Source organism: Oncorhynchus tshawytscha, linkage group LG29, assembly GCF_018296145.1.
Source record: "Oncorhynchus tshawytscha isolate Ot180627B linkage group LG29, Otsh_v2.0, whole genome shotgun sequence".
NCBI classification, from domain to species: Eukaryota; Metazoa; Chordata; class Actinopteri; order Salmoniformes; family Salmonidae; genus Oncorhynchus; species Oncorhynchus tshawytscha.
In genome coordinates, this window is record NC_056457.1 from 29,364,479 (window position 1) to 29,386,245 (window position 21,767).

The 21,767-nt window shown below is 46.3% G+C and overlaps 1 protein-coding gene across 4 annotated transcripts in view; it reads right to left on the minus strand.

Annotated features, from left to right (window-relative positions):
- Nucleotides 1-9,295: 9,295 nt before the first annotated feature.
- The window catches only part of LOC112240516 (semaphorin-5A-like), a 310,054-nt gene continuing 297,582 nt past the window's right edge, over nt 9,296-21,767 (minus strand). Inside the window, exons 18-23 of one of the 4 annotated variants that reach the window (XR_006080276.1) lie at nt 20,026-20,196; nt 19,598-19,753; nt 17,662-17,706; nt 17,084-17,295; nt 14,112-14,336; nt 10,454-10,541 (exon numbers count right to left, since the gene is read on the minus strand). Coding sequence is in view for 2 of the 4 variants with exons in the window: in XM_042308577.1 (XP_042164511.1) it covers nt 10,422-10,541; nt 17,084-17,295; nt 17,662-17,706; nt 19,598-19,753; nt 20,026-20,196 (704 nt within the window). In the remaining 2 variants the exon portion in view is untranslated. Of the gene's footprint in view, nt 10,542-14,102; nt 14,337-17,083; nt 17,296-17,661; nt 17,707-19,597; nt 19,754-20,025; nt 20,197-21,767 lie in introns of all 4 variants that reach the window. The other 3 variants (XR_006080275.1, XM_042308578.1, XM_042308577.1) reach the window with 3 other exon arrangements.

Sequence of the window (21,767 nt, forward strand, 5' to 3'; positions counted from 1 at the left end):
TCCCACCTCTCTCTCATCACTCCTTCTCTCCCTCTCTCTCTCATCACCTCTCCTTCTCTCTCCCTCTCTCTCTCTCTCTCTCTCTCATCACCCCTTCTCTCCCACTCTCTCTCATCACTCCTTCTCTCCCTCTCTCTCTCATCACCCCTTCTCTCCCTCTCTCATCACCCCTTCTCTCTCCCTCTCTCTCATCACTCCTTCTCTCCCTCTCTCTCTCATCACCCCTTCTCTCCCTCTCTCTCATCCTCCTTCTCTCCCTCTCTCTCTCATCACCCCTCCTTCTCTCCCTCTCTCTCTCATCACTCCTTCTCTCCCTCTCTCTCTCATCACCTCCTTCTCTCCTCTCACCCCCTCTCTCTCTCATCACCCCTTCTCTCCCTCTCTCATCACCCCCCCCTTCTCTCCCTCTCTCATCACCCCTTCTCTCCTCTCTCTCATCACCCCTTCTCTCCCTCTCTCTCTCTCTCATCACCCCTTCTTCTCTCTCTCATCACCCCTTCTCTCCCTCTCTCATCACCCCTTCTCTCCCTCTCTCTCTCATCACCCCTTCTCTCGCACTCTCTCTCATCACCCCTTCTCTCCCTCTCTCTCATCACCCCCTTCTCTCCCTCTTTCATCACCCCCTTCTCTCCCTCTCTCTCTCATCACCCCTTCTCTCCCACTCTCTCTCATCACTCCTTCTCTCTTTCTCTCTCTCATCACCCCTTCTCTCCCTCTCTCATCACCCCCTTCTCTCCCTCTCTCATCACCCCTTCTCTCCCACTCTCTCTCATCACTCCTTCTCTCCCTCTCTCTCTCATCACCCCTTCTCCTCATCCCTCTCTCTCTCTCTCTCTCTCTCTCTCATCACCTCCTTCTCTCCCTCTCCCTCTCTCTCTCTCATCACCCCTTATCTCCCTCTTTCATCACCACCTTCTCTCCCTCTCTCTCTCATCACCTCTTCTCCATCTCATCACACCTTCTCTCTCTCATCACCCCTTCTCTCCCTCTCATCACCCCCTTCTCTCCCTCTTTCATCACCACCTTCTCTCACCCCCTCTCTCTCTCATCACCCCCTTCTCTCTCTCATCACCCCTTCCCTCCCTCTCTCATCACCCCCTTCTCTCCCTCTCTCTCTCATCACCCCTTCTCTCCCTCTCGTCACCCCTTCTCTCCCTCTCTCACCCCTTCTCTCCCTCTTTCATCACCACCTTCTCTTCCCTCTCTCTCTCTCATCACCCCTTCTCTCCCTCTCATCACCCCTTCTCCCCTCTCTCTCTTATCACCCCTTCTTCTCTCTCATCACACCTTCTCCCTCTCATCACCCCCTTCTCTCCCTCTTTCATCGCCACCTTCTCTCTCTCTCTCATCACCCCCCTTCTCTCTCTCTCATCACCCCTTCTCTCCCTCTCTCATCATCACCCCCTTTCTCCCTCCCTCTCATCACCCCCTTCTCTCCCTCCTCTCATCACCCCTTTCTCCCTCTCTTCATCACCACCTTCTCTCCCTCTCTCTCTCATCACCCCTTCTCTCCCTCTCTCATCACCCCCTTCTCTCCCTCTCTCATCACCCCTTCTCTCCCCTCTCTCTCATCACCCTTCTCTCCCTCTCTCTCTCTCTCTCATCACCCCTTCTCTCCTTCTCTCTCTCTCTCATCACCCCCTCTCTCTCTCATCACCCCTTCTCTCCCTCTCTCATCACCCCTTCTCTCCTCTCTCTCATCACCCCTTCTCTCCCTCTCTCTCCTCTTTCATCACCCCCTCTCTCTTCTCTCTCTCTCTCATCACCCCTTCTCTCCCACTCTCTCTCATCACCCCTTCTCTCCCTCTCTCTCTCCCTCTCTCCCTCTCATCACCCCTTCTCTCCCTCTCTCTCTCATCACCCCTTCTCTCCCCCTCTCTCATCACCCTTCTCCCCTCTCTCTCATCACCCCTTCTCTCACCCTCTCTCATCACCCCCTTCTCTCCCTCTCTCATCACCCCCTTCTCTCTCTCATCACCCCTTCTCCTCATCTCTCTTATCACCCCTTCCCTCTCTCTCATCACACCTTCTCTCTCATCATCACCCCTTCTCTCCCTCTCATCACCCCCTTCTCTCCCTCTTTCATCACCACCTTCTCTCCCTCTCTCTCTCATCACCCCTTCTCTCTCTCATCACCCCCTTCTCTCCTTCATCACCCCCTTCTCTCTCTCTCTCTCTCATCACCCCCTCTCTCTCCTCTCTCTCTCTCATCACCCCTTCTCTCCCTCTCATCACCCCCTTCTCTCCCTCTTTCATCACCACCTTCTCTCCTCCCTCTCTCTCTCATCACCCCTTCTCCATCTCATCACACCTTCTCTCTCTCATCACCCCTTCTCTCCCTCTCATCACCCCCTTCTCTCCCTCTTTCATCACCACCTTCTCTCCCTCTCTCTCTCATCACCCCTTCTCTCTCATCACCCATTCCCTCCCTCTCTCATCACCCCCTTCTCTCCCTCTCTCTCATCAAATCAAATCAAATCAAATCAAATTTATTTATATAGCCCTTCGTACATCAGCTGATATCTCAAAGTGCTGTACAGAAACCCAGCCTAAAACCCCAAACAGCAAGCAATGCAGGTGTAGAAGCACGGTGGCTAGGAAAAACTCCCTAGAAAGGCCAAAACCTAGGAAGAAACCTAGAGAGGAACCAGGCTATGTGGGGTGGCCAGTCCTCTTCTGGCTGTGCCGGGTGGAGATTATAACAGAACATGGCCAAGATGTTCAAATGTTCATAAATGACCAGCATGGTCGAATAATAATAAGGCAGAACAGTTGAAACTGGAGCAGCAGCACAGTCAGGTGGAAGTTGAAACTGGAGCAGCAGCATGGCCAGGTGGACTGGGGACAGCAAGGAGTCATCATGTCAGGTAGTCCTGGGGCATGGTCCTAGGGCTCAGGTCAGTTGAAACTGGAACAGCAGCATGGCCAGGTGGATGGGGACAGCAAGGAGTCATCATGTCAGGTAGTCCTGGGGCATGGTCCTAGGGCTCAGGTCCTCCGAGAGAGAGAAAGAAAGAGAGAAGGAGAGAATTAGAGAACGCACACTTAGATTCACACAGGACACCGAATAGGACAGGAGAAGTACTCCAGATATAACAAACTGATCCCAGCCCCCGACACATAAACTACTGCAGCATAAATACTGGAAGCTGAGACAGGAGGGGTCAGGAGACACTGTGGCCCCATCCGAGGACACCCCGGACAGGGCCAAACAGGAAGGATATAACCCCACCCACTTTGCCAAAGCACAGCCCCCACACCACTAGAGGGATATCTTCAACCACCAACTTACCATCCTGAGACAAGGCTGAGTATAGCCCACAAAGATCTCCGCCACGGCACAAGCCAAGGGGGGGGCGCCAACCCAGACAGGATGACCACAACAGTGAATCAACCCACTCAGGTGACGCACCCCCTCCAGGGACGGCACGAGAGAGCCCCAGCAAGCCAGTGACTCAGCCCCTGTAATAGGGTTAGGGTCACCCCTTCTCTCCCTCTCGTCACCCCTTCTCTCCCTCTCGTCAACCCTTCTCTCCCTCTTTCATCACCACCTTCTCTTCCTCTCTCTCATCACCCCTTCTCTCCCTCTCATCACCCCTTCTCCCCCCTCTCTCTTATCACCCCTTCTTTCTCTCATCACACCTTCTCCCTCTCATCACCCCCTTCTCTCCCTCTTTCATCACCACCTTCTCTCCCTCTCTCATCACCCCTTCTCTCTCTCATCACCCCTTCTCTCCCTCTCTCATCACCCCTTCTTTCCCTCTCTCTCTCATCACCCCTTCTCTCCCACTCTCTCTCATCACCCCATTCTCTTCCTCTCTCTCTCTCTCATCATCCCTTCTCTCCCTCTCGTCACCCCTTCTATCCCTCTCTCTCATCACCCATTTTCTCCCTCTCATCACCCCTTCTCTCCCTCTCTCTCATCACAACTCTCTCCCTCTCAATTCAATTCAATTCAATTCAAGGGCTTTATTGGCATGGGAAACATGTGTTAACATTGCCAAAGCAAGTGAGGTAGACAACATACAAAGTGAATATATAAAGTGAAAAACATATATTCTATATTATATGTATTATATATAAAATTCTTCGAATTCTTTGTGGATCTGTGTAATCTGAGGGAAATATGTCTCTCTAATATGGTCATACATTGGGCAGGAGGTTAGGAAGTGCAGCTCAGTTTCCACCTCATTTTGTGGGCAGTGAGCACATAGCCTGTCTTCTCTTGAGAGCCATGTCTGCCTACGACGGCCTTTCTCAATAGCAAGGCTATGCTCACTGAGTCTGTACATAGTCAAAGCTTTCCTTAATTTTGGGTCAGTCACAGTGGTCAGGTATTCTGCCGCTGTGTACTCTCTGTGTAGGGCCAAATAGCATTCTAGTTTGCTCTGTTTTTTTGTTAATTCTTTCCAATGTGTTAAGTAATTATCTTTTTGTTTTCTCATGATTTGGTTGGGTCTAATTGTGCTGCTGTCCTGGGGCTCTGTAGTGTGTGTTTGTGTTTGTGAACAGAGCCCCATGACCAGCTTGCTTAGGGGACTCTTCTCCAGGTTCATCTCTCTGTAGGTGATGGCTTTGTTATGGAAGGTTTGTGAATCGCTTCCTTTTAGGTGGTTGTAGAATTTAACGGCTCTTTTCTGGATTTTGATAATTAGTGGGTATCGGCCTAATTCTGCTCTGCATGCATTATTTGGTGTTATCCTCTCTCTCTCTCGCTCTCTCATCACCCCGTCTTTCCCTCTCTCTCATCACCCCGTCTTTCCCTCTCTCTCATCACCCCTTCTCTCTCTCTCATCACCCCTTTCCTCTCTCTCATCACCCCTTCTTTCCCTCTCTCTCTCATCACCCCTTCTTTCCCTCTCTCTCATCACCCCCTTCCCTCTACCTTTCACCCTCTGTGACCCAATCAGCTGTAGCTTGACTGAACCCAGGAGATGTTGTCTGGAGGCCCGTTTATACAGTTGGTCTATGGGATAACGGAAAGCAGTATACACACAAAACAGAGTCAGTACAGTAGGTCTATTTCATGACATAACCTGGCCTTCATCAGTATTCAGCACCATCGTAGCTTGAGAGTGTCCCATAATCAAGTATTTTGTCAAACCCCCCACCCTCTTACACTCAGATGAATTACTAGGTTAATCAGTAGGGTCTAACGTTGTCACTGTGTCACATTGGTAGCAGCTATACATAAGCTGTGTAATTGAGGATTTATAGAAGCAATGTGCCCACTTCATGTTTAAATATTCATAGCTCTCCTCAGTGGGGAGAAGCACAGTCTAATGTTGCCATTCCCACTGAGTCTGTTTCAGATGCAAAACCACATCCCTCTAATCCTGTCTCCTATGATTCTCAGGCTTACTGCATGCTGTCTTGCTAATATCAGAGAGAGAGAGAGAGAGAGAGAGAGAGAGAGAGAGAGAGAGAGAGAGAGAGAGAGAGAGAGAGAGAGAGAGAGAGAGAGAGAGAGAGAGAGAGAGAGAGAGAGAGAGAGAGAGAGAGAGAGAGAGAGAGAGAGAGAGAGAGAGAGAGAGAGAGAGAGAGAGAGAGAGAGAGAGAGAGAGAGAGAGAGAGAGAGAGAGAGAGGCTCTTGAGAGGCTCTGGTAGACATGTGGCTGACGTGGATGCTGGGTTGGGATGCTGTCTCTGTGTGTAGTCTAGAGTGAGATTGGCCTGTTTTCTCTCCAGGTTGACTGCTATGGGCATCACCCAAATGGTTACTGGATCTCTAACCGTGCCCTGAGAATCCATCTGACAGGGATCAAAATCAGAGTTTCTTTTCCACTATAATACAGCCTCAGAAGACTCCTACACTTTATGAGTGCCCATACCGGGGCCCATAACCAGGGCCTTTCTGCCTGACATCTGCTCACATCACATTTTCCAACCAGACAATCACTCAGGTCAACTATTGCAACATTAGAACCAACCCTTTTGTTGCTACTCTGAGAGCTCTGTGTCTTCTGAGGAGGTTCTGGATTGTTCTGATGTAAATGTGAATGAGAGAGGAGAACTCCTTAGGGCGGAGTAGGGCTAAATGGAACATCCATGCTCTGTCAGTCTACGACAGGAACAATGTAACTCACTCGCTCTGTTTGTAACTCACAGGCCTTGTGCAAACACGCACATTAGGTATAGCAGGAAGAGGTGTGTAATCCATCCAACAGAATACCCTCTAGTGTATTTGGGGCAGCAGGTAGCCTAGTGGTTAGAACGTTGGGCCAGTAATTGAAAGGTCCCTGGATCGAATCCCTGAGTTGACAATGTACAAAACCTGTCGTTCTGCCCGTGAACAAGGTTCCCGGTAGTTCCCCGGTAGTCCGTCATTGTAAATAATAATTTGTTCTTAACTGACTTGCCTAGTTAAATAAAGGTTACACATTTAGTATTGGGAAAGTGGAGATAGAGACACATATAGAGTGGAAGGTGTTTATTCGTTAACTTATTTGTCTGGTCCTACGTACAATAAGGCACACTATGAGGCCAAGTCCTGACCTGTGAACTTCTCTCTGACTGAGACTAATATCAGTGTGGATCCACAGGGCTAATGTCAGTGTGGATCCACGGGGCTAATGTCAGTGTGGATCCACAGGGCTAATGTCAGTGTGGATCCACAGGGCTAATGTCAGTGTGGATCCACAGGGCTAACGTCAGTGTGGATCCACAGCGCTAATGTCAGTGTGGATCCACAGGGCTAATGTCAGTGTGGATCCACAGGGCTAATGTCAGTGTGGATCCACCACAGGGATCCACAGCGCTCATGTCAGTGTGGATCCACAGGGCTAATGTCAGTGTGGATCCACAGGGCTAATGTCAGTGTGGATCCACAGGGCTAATGTCAGTGTGGATCCACAGGGCTAATGTCAGTGTGGATCCACAGGGCTAATGTCAGTGTGGATCCACAGGGCTAATGTCAGTTTGAGTCCCCAGGGCTAATGGTCAGTTTGAGTCCCCAGGGCTAATGTCAGTGTGGATCCACAGGGCTAATGTCAGTGTGGATCCACAGGGCTAATGTCAGTTTGAGTCCCCAGGGCTAATGTCAGTGTGGATCCACAGGGCTAATGTCAGTGTGAGTCCCCAGGGCTAATGTCAGTGTGAGTCCCCAGGGCTAATGTCAGTTTGAGTCCCCAGGGCTAATGTCAGTGTGGATCCACAGGGCTAATGTCAGTTTGAGTCCCCAGGGCTAATGTCAGTTTGAGTCCCCAGGGCTAATGTCAGTTTGAGTCCCCAGGGCTAATGTCAGTGTGGATCCACAGGGCTAATGTCAGTGTGAATCCACAGGGCTAATGTCAGTTTGGATCCACAGGGCTAATGTCAGTGTGGTCCACAGGGCTAATGTCAGTTTGAGTCCCCAGGGCTAATGTCAGTGTGAGTCCACAGGGCTAATGTCAGTTTGAGTCCCCAGGGCTAATGTCAGTGTAAGTCCCCAGGGCTAATGTCAGTGTGGATCCACAGGGCTAATGTCAGTTTGAGTCCACAGGGCTAATGTCAGTGTGGGTCCCCAGGGCTAATGTCAGTGTCGATCCACAGGGCTAATGTCAGTGTGGGTCCTCAGTGCTGTCAGAGGCTGACCTGGGGAATGCCACATGTGTCTGACTGACCTTGTGCCACATAGATCAGACTGTCCGAGAGCCAAGAGAGTAGGCAGGCTATTGTGAGAAATAGAATCGCTGAGGAAAGCTCTATCAGTGTTATTTTACCAATGTGAACAGCCATAGCTCATCAAGTACATTGAAGTGTGTGTAGCTGCAGCATCAAGAGAAACCATGACGACTGTACAACTCAAACACACCCTCACACACTGCCCCCATACAACCTCGGAGCCTTCCTCCAGACACCCAAAAAGTGCATCCGGAGTTGTGTAGGGCCCCGAGATGCCCAGCTCCATCTTTCTCTGAGGTAAAGTGGAGTCAAGGTAAACTGAGATTGATTCTCCTGGGTCAGAATCGATTCTGGCTGGATCAGCACTCTCACCGTAAGGGGCCCACTGACGGAGGTGACTAATAACTCACATACACATTTCATTACCCTTTGCACACAGATGGCCTGTCAGGTTTAAGGTTGATGGAGGATAACACTGCTGTGGTTCGCCATGTCATATACTGTAGACCAATTAGACCAATTAGACCTAACCACTCGCTCTCTGCATCCTTCACATATCCTTCCATCGCTGCTGATGCCATTCGTCACTGTGGAGTCACTGTGGATTCACTGTGGATTCACTGTGGATTCACTGTGGATTCACTGTGGATTCACTATGGATTCACTATGGATTCACTGTGGATTCACTATGGATTCACTGTGGATTCACTATGGATTCACTGTGGATTCACTATGGATTCACTATGGATTCACTGTGGATTCACTGTGGATTCACTATGGATTCACTGTGGATTCACTATGGATTCACTATGGATTCACTATGGATTCACTGTGGATTCAATGTGGATTCACTGTGGATTCACTGTGGATTCACTATGGATTCACTGTGGATTCACTGTGGATTCACTATGGATTCACTGTGGATTCACTATGGATTCACTGTGGATTCACTGTGGATTCACTATGGATTCACTGTGGATTCACTATGGATTCACTGTGGATTCACTATGGATTCACTGTGGATTCACTATGGATTCACTGTGGATTCACTATGGATTCACTGTGGATTCACTGTGGATTCACTATGGATTCACTATGGATTCACTGTGGATTCACTGTGGATTCACTATGGATTCACTATGGATTCACTATGGATTCACTATGGATTCACTATGGATTCACTGTGGATTCAATGTGGATTCACTGTGGATTCACTGTGGATTCACTATGGATTCACTGTGGATTCACTATGGATTCACTGTGGATTCACTATGGATTCACTGTGGATTCACTATGGATTCACTGTGGATTCACTGTGGATTCACTATGGATTCACTATGGATTCACTGTGGATTCACTATGGATTCACTATGGATTCACTGTGGATTCACTATGGATTCACTATGGATTCACTGTGGATTCACTGTGGATTCACTATGGATTCACTGTGGATTCACTATGGATTCACTATGGATTCACTGTGGATTCACTATGGATTCACTATGGATTCACTGTGGATTCACTATGGATTCACTGTGGATTCACTGTGGATTCACTATGGATTCTTGCAAAGGCTAAAAGAGTATTACTGTGGTCTTGATTGATTCACATAGCTCTGCCAACGGTAAGTACTGTTCTTCGATGTTAGAGTGTGGTTTGGTTAGTTGGTGTAGACATTGACAACCCTAAGGTATACCAAGCGTTTTCATTTTATTTATCCACAATAAAACAAGCAAACGTTTCAACAAAAAATAGTTACAATTGAAAACATTGAAGAAATCAACGTACTGAATATGGATGTACATCTGTAAACAAAAGAGAGATGTTTCACCTTGAAAAGTACCACAACTTAAAAAAAAATATTAACTAGTATGATGGCAGTTTGAACGTGATCTACTTATATATTTCCCGGGTAATTTCTTCTACTCAAATTTCAAATGATTGATTTTAACACTGACATTGACTAAATGGACCTATAAAGACACAGAGAAATATGCTTCCAAATGAGCTTACTGTACAATAACATCAACAAAAAGCAAGAAAGATTATACACTGATATCTCAACCACCGCTAACTGCTACACCAACGCCAGCCCCGTAAGAGAAAGAAAGATGGACACATATCTACATCCTGTCTTTATTTGAATAACCAACCCCCTCTTTAAACAAAAGGGCTAGTATTTTAGTTACTCAACGGTAGACGGTATAGAACAAGATCGGTTTAACAATAGTCTACATAATGCAGAGTTGTGATTGGTTTAAATCCACAACAACCTGGGGTAGCTATTGAGTGACAGTTACTCTGGGTACGCTAAGCACTTGACTATCTACCGTTGAGCATTATAGTTGGATCAAATTCATCAGGCATAACTAACGCCACCCCTTTGGGGTCCTCTGTAGGACACTAGCACAGCGGACAGTGAGTGGCCCGCCTGCCTGCCTGCCTGCCTGCCTGCTACCAACCATGCAAAACTGAACAGAGTGACAGAGAAAATCATGCAAAGCAGTTCGTTTGTTTTCTTCCCCTGGAACCGACACAGCTCTGGGACAAGAGAGTGACAGGAAATCACAGCAGGGTCCTTCCCATTCAGAAAGCACTTCGAGTTTCCTTTTTGGGCCTGTCCCTTCGATGACATCACCGTGTGGCTGTAATTTGATTGGATGGCTGTTGCCAATGGGTCCCAGAGCGGGAGGGTCCCACATAAAACGTCATAGATTTCATTACGAGGTGGAAAAATATAGGACATTGTCATAACGACTGGTGTGGGGTTGTTGTCTGCACAAGGGTGTGTCTCCCCGATGCTGTAGCCCAACAAAGGGTTAATAGTCATCGTAAGTGTTGAGGTCAGTGAAGTATGAATTGGTGTAAGTCTTCCCGGCTAGCTGGGGGTTGAAGTACTTATTTCTTTCCTCCAGAATCAGGTTGTTCTTATTGAAAGCCTGTGAAGGACAGAGAGAGAAAGAGAAAGAGGGGGAGGAAGAGGAAGATGGAGAGGAAGAGTATGAGGAAGATGATGATGAAGAGGGAAGAGGAAAAGAGGAAAAAGGGAAGGGGATGAGGAAGAGGATGAGACACAGGGAGAGAGAGAGAGGAGAGAGAGAGTTAGTGTCAACTGTATTGAAACACCATGGTATAATTAAACAATAAGGCCCGAGGGGGTGTGGTACATAGCCAATACCACGGCTAAGGGCTATTCTTAGGCAAAGAGGCCACATACCACAAACCCCAGAGGTGCCTTATTGCTATTATAAACTGGTTACCAACGTCATTAGAACAGTAAAAATACATGTTTTGTCCTACCACGTGGTATACAGTCTGATATACCACGGCTGTCAGCCAATCAGCATTCATGGCCTCGAACCACCCAGTTTATTCTGATGCTTCTGTCTAAATGGCGAATGAAAGCTAAAGCTAAAGGGAATGTATCCAACAGGAAAATAATCCTTGGAGCAACAGCATAACAATCAATGGGAGGTCACTGTATGAATGAAGCATACCATCTCAAAGAACAAGGCCAGAGCATTGACAATAACAACAGGCTGGCAACAATAATAACCGCTGAGGAAGTACAGTGCACTATGGTGAGAAAACAAGGTCTACTGATCTCGTCTCTAATGGCTCCACATCAGCCTGTGAGTGAATAATCGAGTCCGAATATAAGGAAGCGCCACAGGGTATCTCTGTTCTGCCCTTCTCTATGGTTCTGTGAAGATACCGTATGGGTCTGTGAAGATGCCATACGGTTCTGTGAGCTCAGTACAACCTCAGCAGGTTGTTTAATTGTTGTGTGTCCCTCTGTCTCATAAACTTGGCCATGAAGTGTAAGGCTGTGACGATACAAAGTCTTTGGACCTTTAAAAACCTGCTGTCTGTAAAATGTTGTGTGTTGTTTGTTGCTTGGCAAATAAATACATGTGACTCGAGGTGAAAATATAATGATGTTTGTTTCCACCATTAGGGCTGTTTTCCTAAAGAAGTTAGATCCGCTTTGTGTTTTGTTTAAATGCCAGGCTAGTAACGAGTATCGCGATACTGGTATCATCCCGGTCCTAGATAAGTCTACCCTGAAAGTCCCTGGAGGCGGAATAATTCAGCAGGTGATGATGCTGCGTTTTGTTCTTGATTGATGGATCCGTATATGAATTCACGGGAGATGTGAACTCTGAGCACATATAATATTATTCTATAATAATTCTATAATATTATTCTATAATAATTCTATAATATTATTCTATAATAATTCTATAATATTATTCTATCCCCATTACATTTTCATGACTTGCATTGAGTGACCGACAAAACATAACTCAATGTCCAAGTAATGTGATATTACTTGAGTCTAAAAAGTCCATGAAAATTTCCATGTCTAAAAATTGAATTAATAAACTACCCATTTTATGCTCACCTTTATTTCTTAAAAGTCTAAATCAGTCTAAAACTGTAATATCTAGTATCTCTTAGTGGCCCCATGGCTGAACTCAACAATTAACCAGGCTTCTTCTAATCTGACTTTATAGTATTTTTAGTGCAGTTCAACAAAAGCTGTTTAGGTGGCATTAGACATAGAGAGAGAAAGCAGACAGCTACGGAGACAATGAAATGAGTTTACAACAAGTTCTCTTTCTCCATGGTAACCCATCACTTTAGAATAACAGAACCAATACGAAGGGGGAAATAAAGGGGAAGACAGAACATAGAACAACCAACACATGCAGATGAAAGGTGTCAGAACATGGCGGACGTTTCAGAACGGAAAGAGATGAGTGGAAAATACACTGCCTTCTCAAAGGTCTATGGGTACTCCAATGGCAGGGGTGGACAACTCTGGTTCTGAGGAGCCACAATGTCTGCTGGTTTTCATTATTCCCTTCAGATCCAGAACTGGGAGACCAGCTGACCTAGACCTGGGAGACCAACTGATCTAGACCTGGGAGACCAGCTGATCTAGACCTGGGAGACCAACTGATCTAGACCTGGGAGACCAGCTGATCTAGACCTGGGAGACCAGCTGATCTAGACCTGGGAGAGCAGCTGATCTAGACCTGGGAGACCAGCTGATCTAGACCTGGGAGACCAGCTGATCTAGACCTGGGAGACCAGCTGATCTAGACCTGGGAGACCAGCTGATCTAGACCTGGGAGACCAGCTGATCTAGACCTGGGAGACCAACTGATCTAGACCTGGGAGACCAGCTGATCTAGACCTGGGAGACCAGCTGATCTAGACCTGGGAGACCAGCTGATCTAGACCTGGGAGACCAGCTGATCTAGACCTGGGAGACCAGCTGATCTAGACCTGGGAGACCAGCTGATCTAGACCTGGGAGACCAGCTGATCTAGACCTGGGAGACCAGCTGATCTAGACCTGGGAGACCAGCTGATCTAGACCTGGAAGACCAGCTGATCTAGACCTGGGAGACCAGCTGATCTAGACCTGGGAGACCAGCTGATCTAGACCTGGGAGACCAGCTGACCTAGACCTGGGAGACCAGCTGATCTAGACCTGGGAGACCAGCTGATCTAGACCTGGGAGACCAGCTGATCTAGACCTGGGAGACCAGCTGATCTAGACCTGGGAGACCAGCTGATCTAGACCTGGGAGACCAGCTGACCTAGACCTGGGAGACCAGCTGATCTAGACCTGGGAGACCAGCTGATCTAGACCTGGGAGACCAGCTGATCTAGACCTGGGAGACCAACTGATCTAGACCTGGGAGACCAGCTGACCTAGACCTGGGAGACCAGCTGATCTAGACCTGGCAGACCAGCTGATCTAGACCTGGGAGACCAGCTGATCTAGACCTGGGAGAACAGCTGATCTAGACCTGGGAGACCAGCTGATCTAGACCTGGGAGACCAGCTGATCTAGACCTGGGAGACCAGCTGATCTAGACCTGGGAGACCAGCTGATCTAGACCTGGGAGACCAGCTGACCTAGACCTGGGAGACCAGCTGATCTAGACCTGGCAGACCAGCTGATCTAGACCTGGCAGACCAGCTGATCTAGACCTGGGAAACCAACTGATCTAGACCTGGGAGACCAGCTGACCTAGACCTGGGAGACCAGCTGATCTAGACCTGGCAGACCAGCCTATCTAGACCTGGCAGACCAGCTGATCTAGACCTGGGAGACCAACTGATCTAGACCTGGGAGACCAGCTGATCTAGACCTGGGAGACCAACTGATCTAGACCTGGGAGACCAGCTGATCTAGACCTGGGAGACCAGGTGAGCGCACTCTCAGATCAATCAACGAATTGATCAACATGAATGGATCAATTAAAAGCCTGAACAAAGTGAAGCGCGATATACGAGAGATGCGCTATCCCTAAAAGCACCAAAGCTACTGACTGACTGACTGACTAAGTACCAGAGAGAGAAGAGAAAACCAGCAGACATTACGGCTCTCGAGGACCGCAGTTGCCTTCCCCTGGCCCTATGGGATGAGTATGAAAGAATGGGATTCCTGAGCAACGACAGAGAAACTGAATCTACCCCAACCTGACGCACACAGGAAGCATCACAGGAAGTGGGGGCACGGTGGAGAGGAAGAGGAAGTGGAAGGAGGTTGTTCATAGGCTAGGAGGTGGGTCAAGAGGCGGGATGTTGTAGAGGTCAGAAGTCAGTAGAAAGTTAGTAGAAAATCTCCAAGCCACGCATGGACACGCCCATGTTAGTAGACATAGGCTGGCACATGCCGGGGTCGTCCAGGGTCAAGAGTACAGACACATCGGGCTGCGGGAGGAGAGGAACGGGCAAGAGTCATCCTTAATGGATCCACAAAGGATGACACAATGGATGAAATTCTACTGTACCCAAGGGACCACATGGTCATCCTATGCCCTCTATAAGGTAGGACACACTACGGCGGCATTCGAAATGACAATATTTCAGCTAAACTCACTGCCTTTGTCTCAATGGCACTCATCTTTCAGAGCTCACGTAAATGATAAAGATGTTATTTTAGTCAAACAAAGAACAAAGCTTTAGGAGTTATAGTGGTGCCAGGTGTTCATCTTATTCCTACATTACAAAATAAAATGACAGAATCACTCATTGCACTTTGTTTTAAATATGTATATTCAAAAGTACAACCCAGCTATTAAACAAGAGTAAAGACTGAGGCAGAATACTCCTCAGAAAATAAAGACTCTTTTTGATTTTTTTCACTGAGCCAAATAAGCATTGTCCATATTCATTTTTCTCTGTCCATAGCTGCAAACTGGATTCCACTCACACACCAGACTCTAATTACATGATAGATGGACACTTCTCAAATCTTTATTCTGCTATGAAAACTGCATTCCAAGACATTAGTTCTGCGCCAGAGAATCCGTTCACTTTAGACAGTGTGTCTGTTCAGTCATTTATAGAAGATGGATACTCTTCTGAAAGTTAGCTCTCTGTCCACACTAGCTAAACTAACATAATAGGCTAACTCGCTAGACTAACATAATAGGCTAACTCGCCAGACTAACTCAATAGACTAACTCGCTAGACTAACTCAATAGGTCAACTCGCTAAACTAACATAATAGGCTAACTCGCTAGACTAACTCAATAGGCTAACTCGCTATACTACCTCAATAGGTTAACTCGCTAGACTAACACAATAGGCTAACTCGCTGGACTACCTCAATAGGCTAACTCACTAGACTAACATAATAGGCTAACTCACAAGACTAACTCAATATGCTAACTCGCTAGACTAACTCAATAGGCTAACTCGCTAAACTAACATAATAGGCTAACTCGCTAAACTAACATAATAGGCTAACTCGCTAAACTGACTCAATAGGCTAACTCGCTAGACTAACTCAATAGGCTAACTCGCTAAACAACATAATAGGCTAAGTCGCTAGACTGACTCAATAGGCTAACTTGCTAGACTAACTCAATAGGCTAACTCGCTAAACTAACATAATAGGCTAACTCGCTAGACTGACTCAATATGCTTACTCGCTAGACTGACTCAATAGGCTAACTCGCTAGACTAACATAATAGGCTAACTCGCTAGACTGACTCAATATGCTTACTCGCTAGACTGACTCAATAGGCTAACTCGCTAGACTAACATAATAGCCTAACTCGCTAGACTAACTCAATCGTCTAACTCGCTAGGCTAACTCAATAGGCTAACTCGCTAGGCTAACATAATGGGCTAACTCGCTAGACTAACTCAATAGGCTAACTCACTAGACTAACATAATAGGCTAACTCGCTAGACTACCTCAATAGGCTAACTTGCTAGACTAACATAATAGGCTAACTCGACTAACAAACTCAATAGGCTAACTCGCAAGACTAACTCAATAGGCTAACTTGCTAGACTAACTCAATACGTTAACTCGCATAAAATAATGGCTCAACTTCATAACCTATTGACTTTCCAAACCATGCCTTGTGTTAACAGAAATCTGGTCAGAGAGAATATAACTAACTAATATTATTGATGAACATTTATTTAAACTAGGAGGTTCCTACTGTTATTAAAAACGAAGACCTGCAACCTATTCACCCCGATTTAGTCACCTAAGCTATGTACATTGTGATATATTTTGTTAGTAACTTATGAGAAAGCAGTGTACATCTAAATGGCTATAGAAACAGAACAGTGCAGTCACACAGGGTAGATGCAGGACCACCGACACACAAGTACAGAAGAGCTACAATACCATAGACCAGCCCACAGGTTTACAGTAGTATAGACCAGCCCACAGGTTTACAGTACTATAGACCAGCCCAGGGGTTTGCAATACTATAGACCAGCCCAGGGGTTTACAGTAGTATAGACCAGCCCACAGGTTTACAATACTATAGACCAGCCTACAGGTTTACAGTAGTATAGACCAGCCCACAGGTTTACAGTACTATAGACCAGCCCAGGGGTTTACAGTACCATAGACCAGCCCAGGGGTTTACAGTACTATAGACCAGCCCACAGGTTTACAGTACTATAGACCAGCCCAGGGGTTTACAGTACTATAGACCAGCCCAGAGGTTTACAGTACTATAGACCAGCCCAGGGGTTTACCGTACTATAGACCAGCCCAGAGGTTTACAGTACTATAGACCAGCCCAGAGGTTTACAGTACTATAGACCAGCCCAGGGGTTTACAGTACTATAGACCAGCCCAGTGGTTTACAGTACTATAGACCAGCCCAGAGGTTTACAGTACTATAGACCAGCCCAGTGGTTTACAGTACTATAGACCAGCCCAGTGGTTTACAGTACTATTTACCAAATCAAATATCATCTGTAACATGCACCGAATACAACAGGTGAACTGACAAGGTAAAAATATATCTTTCTGCCCCTGAACAAGGCAGTTAACCCACTGTTCCTGGGCCGTCATTGTAAAATAAGAATTTGTTCTGATCTGAATTGCCTAGTTAAATAAAGGTTAAATTAATTAATAAAAAATATATATAGGTGAGCCTGGAAGATCCTAGACTTACACAGAGTGTGTTAGTATACAAACCTTAATGGCCTCCAAGGAGTCGTATTTGTCCAGTTTGTTGATGTGGTTGGTGATGGAGGTGTTGAGTGGTGATGCTGAGATGGGGTGGATGACTGTAGCATCGTGAGACTGCTGCTGATAGCGCTGACAGTAGGTGTACACCAGTAAGGTGACCAAACAACCCAGGATAGAACTACTCAGGCCTACAGCGATCATATGGAACACGTTGAAATCTGGAGAAGGGAAGTGGAGAGAATACATTATCACACTACCACACACCATGATCACACTATCACACCACATTATCACGCTACCACACTGCATTATCACACTGTCACACTTCATTATTACACCATCACGTTACATTATCGCATGACATTATCACACTATCATGTTACATTATCACACTTTATTATCACACCATCACACTACATTAGCACATGACATTATCACAATACCACACACCATTATCACGCTACATTATCACACCAACACACAACATTATCGCACACCATTATCTCACTATCCCACTACATTATCCCACTTTAACACTACATTATCACATTATCCCACTACATTGAACACATACGCACTCATACCTCCGCATCTTCTCTCCTCCTGACTGGAACGAGCGATGGAGACTTCTTTAAATAAAGAAAATAAAAAGAGATAATGAACAGAAGCACAGACTTGTTACCCTGAACAACGGGATAGATACGAGGGATGTGTGTGAGCATTATATTGAGACTGAACCAGAGGATGATGAAGCCCATCACTAGGCACCTGAAGAGGCTTATGATAAGTAGCGAATGATAAGTAGCACATGATAACTAGTGAATAATAAGTAAGTGTATCAGGCATCATTAATAGAAATTAAGTACACAACTCTTCTAATGACCCTTGATGGAGTGGCATGGTCATTCCCATTCCTATTTCCATTCCTATTCCCATTCCCATTCCCATTCCTATTCCCATTCATATTCCAATTCCCATTCCTATTCCCATTCCCATTCCCATTCCCATTCCCATTCCTATTCCTATTCAAATTCCCATTCCTATTCCTATTCCTATTCCTATTCCCATTCCCATTCCCATTCCCATTCCTATTCCTATTCCCATTCCTATTCCCATTCCTATTCCCATTCCCATTCCCATTCCCATTCCCATTCCTATTCCCATTCCCATTCCTATTCCCATTAAAACAGATTAGTGATAAGGAGCTAGACACACCCTGGTGTTTCAGACAAATAAAGCGATTCACACTTATCCCCTAATATAGCTAACTGTCATAACACTGCAGTATACTTATACACTAAGATAGGCTACTGTCATTCAGTACGTTACAAAGGGAAGGATGAGATCATTTTGAAGAAGTTCAAATGTTTTATTATCTATGGGTTGCTAAGTGTAAGATGTCCATTCACACTACGTGGAAGACGTCAATGTGTGTGTGTGTGTGTGTGTGAGTGTGTGTGTGTGTGTGTGTTTGATTGTGTGTGTGTGTGTGTTTGATTGTGTGTGTGTGTGTGTTTGATTGTGTGTGTGTGTGTGTTTGATTGTGTGTGTGTGTGTGTGTTTGATTGTGTGTGTGTGTGTGTTTGATTGTGTGTGTGTGTGTGTATGTGTGTGTGTGTGTGTGTGTGTGTGTGTGTGTTTGATTGTGTGTGTGTGTGTGTTTGATTGTGTGTGTGTGTGTGTTTGATTGTGTGTGTGTGTGTGTTTGATTGTGTGTGTGTGTGTGTGTGAGTGTGTGTGTGTGTGTGTGTGTTTGATTGTGTGTGTGTGTGTGTTTGATTGTGTGTGTGTGTGTGTTTGATTGTGTGTGTGTGTGTGTGTGTGTGTGTGTGTGTGTGTGTGTATGTATGTGTGTGTGTGTATGTGTGTGGCGTATGTGTGTGTGTGTGTGTGTGTGTGTGTGTGTGTGTGTGTGTGTGTGTGTGTGTGTGTGTGTGTGTGTGTGTGTGTGTGTGTGTGTGTGTTTGATGTGTGTGTGTGTGTGTGTGTGTGTGTGTGTGTGTGTGTGTGTGTGTGTGTGTGTGTGTGTGTGTGTGTGTGTGTGTGTGTGTGTGTGTGTGTGTATGTATGTATGTATGTGTGTGTGTGATTGTGTGTGTGTGTGTGTTTGATTGTGTGTGTGTGTGTGTGTGTGTGTGTGTGTGTGTATGTATGTGTGTGTGTGTGTGTGTGTGTGTGTGTGTGTGTGTGTGTGTGTGTGTGTGTGTGTGTGTGTGTGTGTGTGTGTGTGTGTGTATGTGTGTGTGTGTGTGTGTGTGTGTGTGTGTGTGTGTGTGTGTGTGTGTGTGTGTTGTGTGTGTGTGTGTGTGTGTGTGTGTGTGTGTGTGTGTGTGTGTGTGTGTGTGTGTGTGTGTGTGTGTGTGTGTGTGTATGTGTGTGTGTGTGTGTGTGTGTGTGTGTGTGTATGTGTATGTATGTGTGCATGTGTGTGTGTGTGTTTGTGTGTGTGTGTGTGTGTGTGTGTGTGTGTGTGTGTGTGTGTGTATGTATGTGTGTGTGTGTGTGTGTTTGTTCTGTTACCCGGTATAACGTTGGAGTCAGGTGGGCAGGCCCTGGTCTCAGTGTGACTTCCTGAACATTGGTTTCCAGTAGGGAACAGGACATCACAGTGTCGAACCCGCAGCTGGGAGCCAGAACTGTCACACTGGCACCATAGGGACCAGTTAGACCAACTCTCTGGAGACAGAATACAACCAAACTATTATAACTGGACTGCTGTGTACACACGTTTACATTCAACTGTGTAACAACTGCCAAGAGACAAATCATTATGAACAATGCATGGCAGTAAAGTGTGTTTCTAACAAACAAAACAACTTTCTTACAAACAAACAGCTAGTAGACAGGAACTAAAGCAGATTGCATGTGACATGTTTGTGTGTGTGTGTGTGTGTGTGTGTGTGACTGTATGTGTATGTGTGTGAGTATGTGTGTGTATGTGTGTGTACCTGGACACGATTGTATGTTACAGAGAGCCTCTTCAGTGTGTAGTCCCAGACAGATATCTCCTCCATAGGCTGGTGGGGGGTTGTTGCAGGTGCGTGACCTCATATAGTGTCCCCCTCCACACGTCACTGAACACATAGACCAGCCAGACCAGCACGACCAGCTACCATCCACTACACAGCAGGAGAAAGAGGGAGACAGGTGTTGTGGAGAACAAGAGGTTGCTGTAGGCATGTGTGTATATCAACGTGAGTATGTGTACCCATGTCTGTATGTGTTCCTGTCAGTGGAGTGTATACAAGGTTGCCAAGAGAAGCCAGGTTTCCCCAAAAATTGACCAAGAAAAAAACAAGCAAAAAATATATATATTTACATTGATATGATTTTAGTCTCTCTGTGTTTCAGAATTGTCCTTCGATTTGCAAGTGGCTGAATGTATGTCACCGGAGAAAGAATCCAAGCGAGCGAAACAGCCATGAAGACACATTTCAATTGAATGCATTCAGTTGTACAACCTACTAGGTATCTCCCTTACCATCTATCTGATACTGTCTGTTCAAAAGGAGTATGACAGCCTCCCGAGTGGCGACGCGGTCTAACATGCTGACCAGACTGGACACGTCACGTGTGCGAGCGTTGCAAAATAAATTTAGAAATCAATATTATTCAATTATTGTAGCCACACTGCTTGCGCGCGCCAACAAGCGTCTGCGTTGCCAAAGGCTAAAATAGAAGTCCTTTCTATTTCTGACGCAGATCGCAGTGTAAGTCCTGCCTCTCCCATCTCCTCATTGATTTACAGAAGCAGGTACACACGCGTCATCTCCTCATTGGTTATACCCACGTGGGTGATTGAAAGATGAAATGTTTTGCCGGCTGTCGTGGTAAAAGTGTAGATGACAATCACCATAAGTTCAAAGATGAAAAAGCCTGAAAGGAGGAGAGATGACTAGAAACGATTCGGTTGGCCGTTTTATGTGTGGATTAATTGTTGGAGTAGAGGACCTTGTGCGTTTCAGGTAAAATAACAACTCAATGTTTATATCCCAGGACAAATTAGCTAGCAACAGCAAACTAGCTAAATAGGACAAATTAGCTAGCAACAGCAAGCTAGCTAAATAGGACAAATTAGCTAGCAAGTGCAAACTAGCTAAATAGGACAAATTAGCTAGCAACAGCAAGCTAGCTAAATAGGACAAATTAGCTAGCAACAGCAAACTAGCTAAATAGGACAAATTAGCTAGCAACAGCAAGCTAGCTAAATAGGATACATTAGCTAGGAAGTGCAAGCTAGCTAAATAGGATACATTAGCTAGGAAGTGCAAGCTAGCTAAATAGGATACATTAGCTAGCAAGTGCGAGCTAACTAACGAAATTGCCATACATGTTTAATGCTTTTCGACCTGTCCCCAAATTAATGTCATTGGTTCAGAGTTTGTTTTGATATTTGAACCTGCGTGTCGTGATCGCATTTGGTGTAGGGGGACAAAATACAGGTTTGCATGATGGCCCACGCAGCCCTTTGGGTTCCATGTAAGGCACTGCATCGCAGGCTTAAATACAGATCCAGGATCGATCTCAGGCTGTGTCACAGCCGGCTGTGACCGGGAGACCCATGAGCGTTGTCGGGGTTACGGGAGGGTTTGGCTGGCTGGCTGGCTGGCTGGCTGGCTGGCTGGCTGGCTGGCTGGCTGGCTGGCTGGCTGGCTGGCTGGCTGGCTGGCTGGCTGGGATGTCCTTGTCT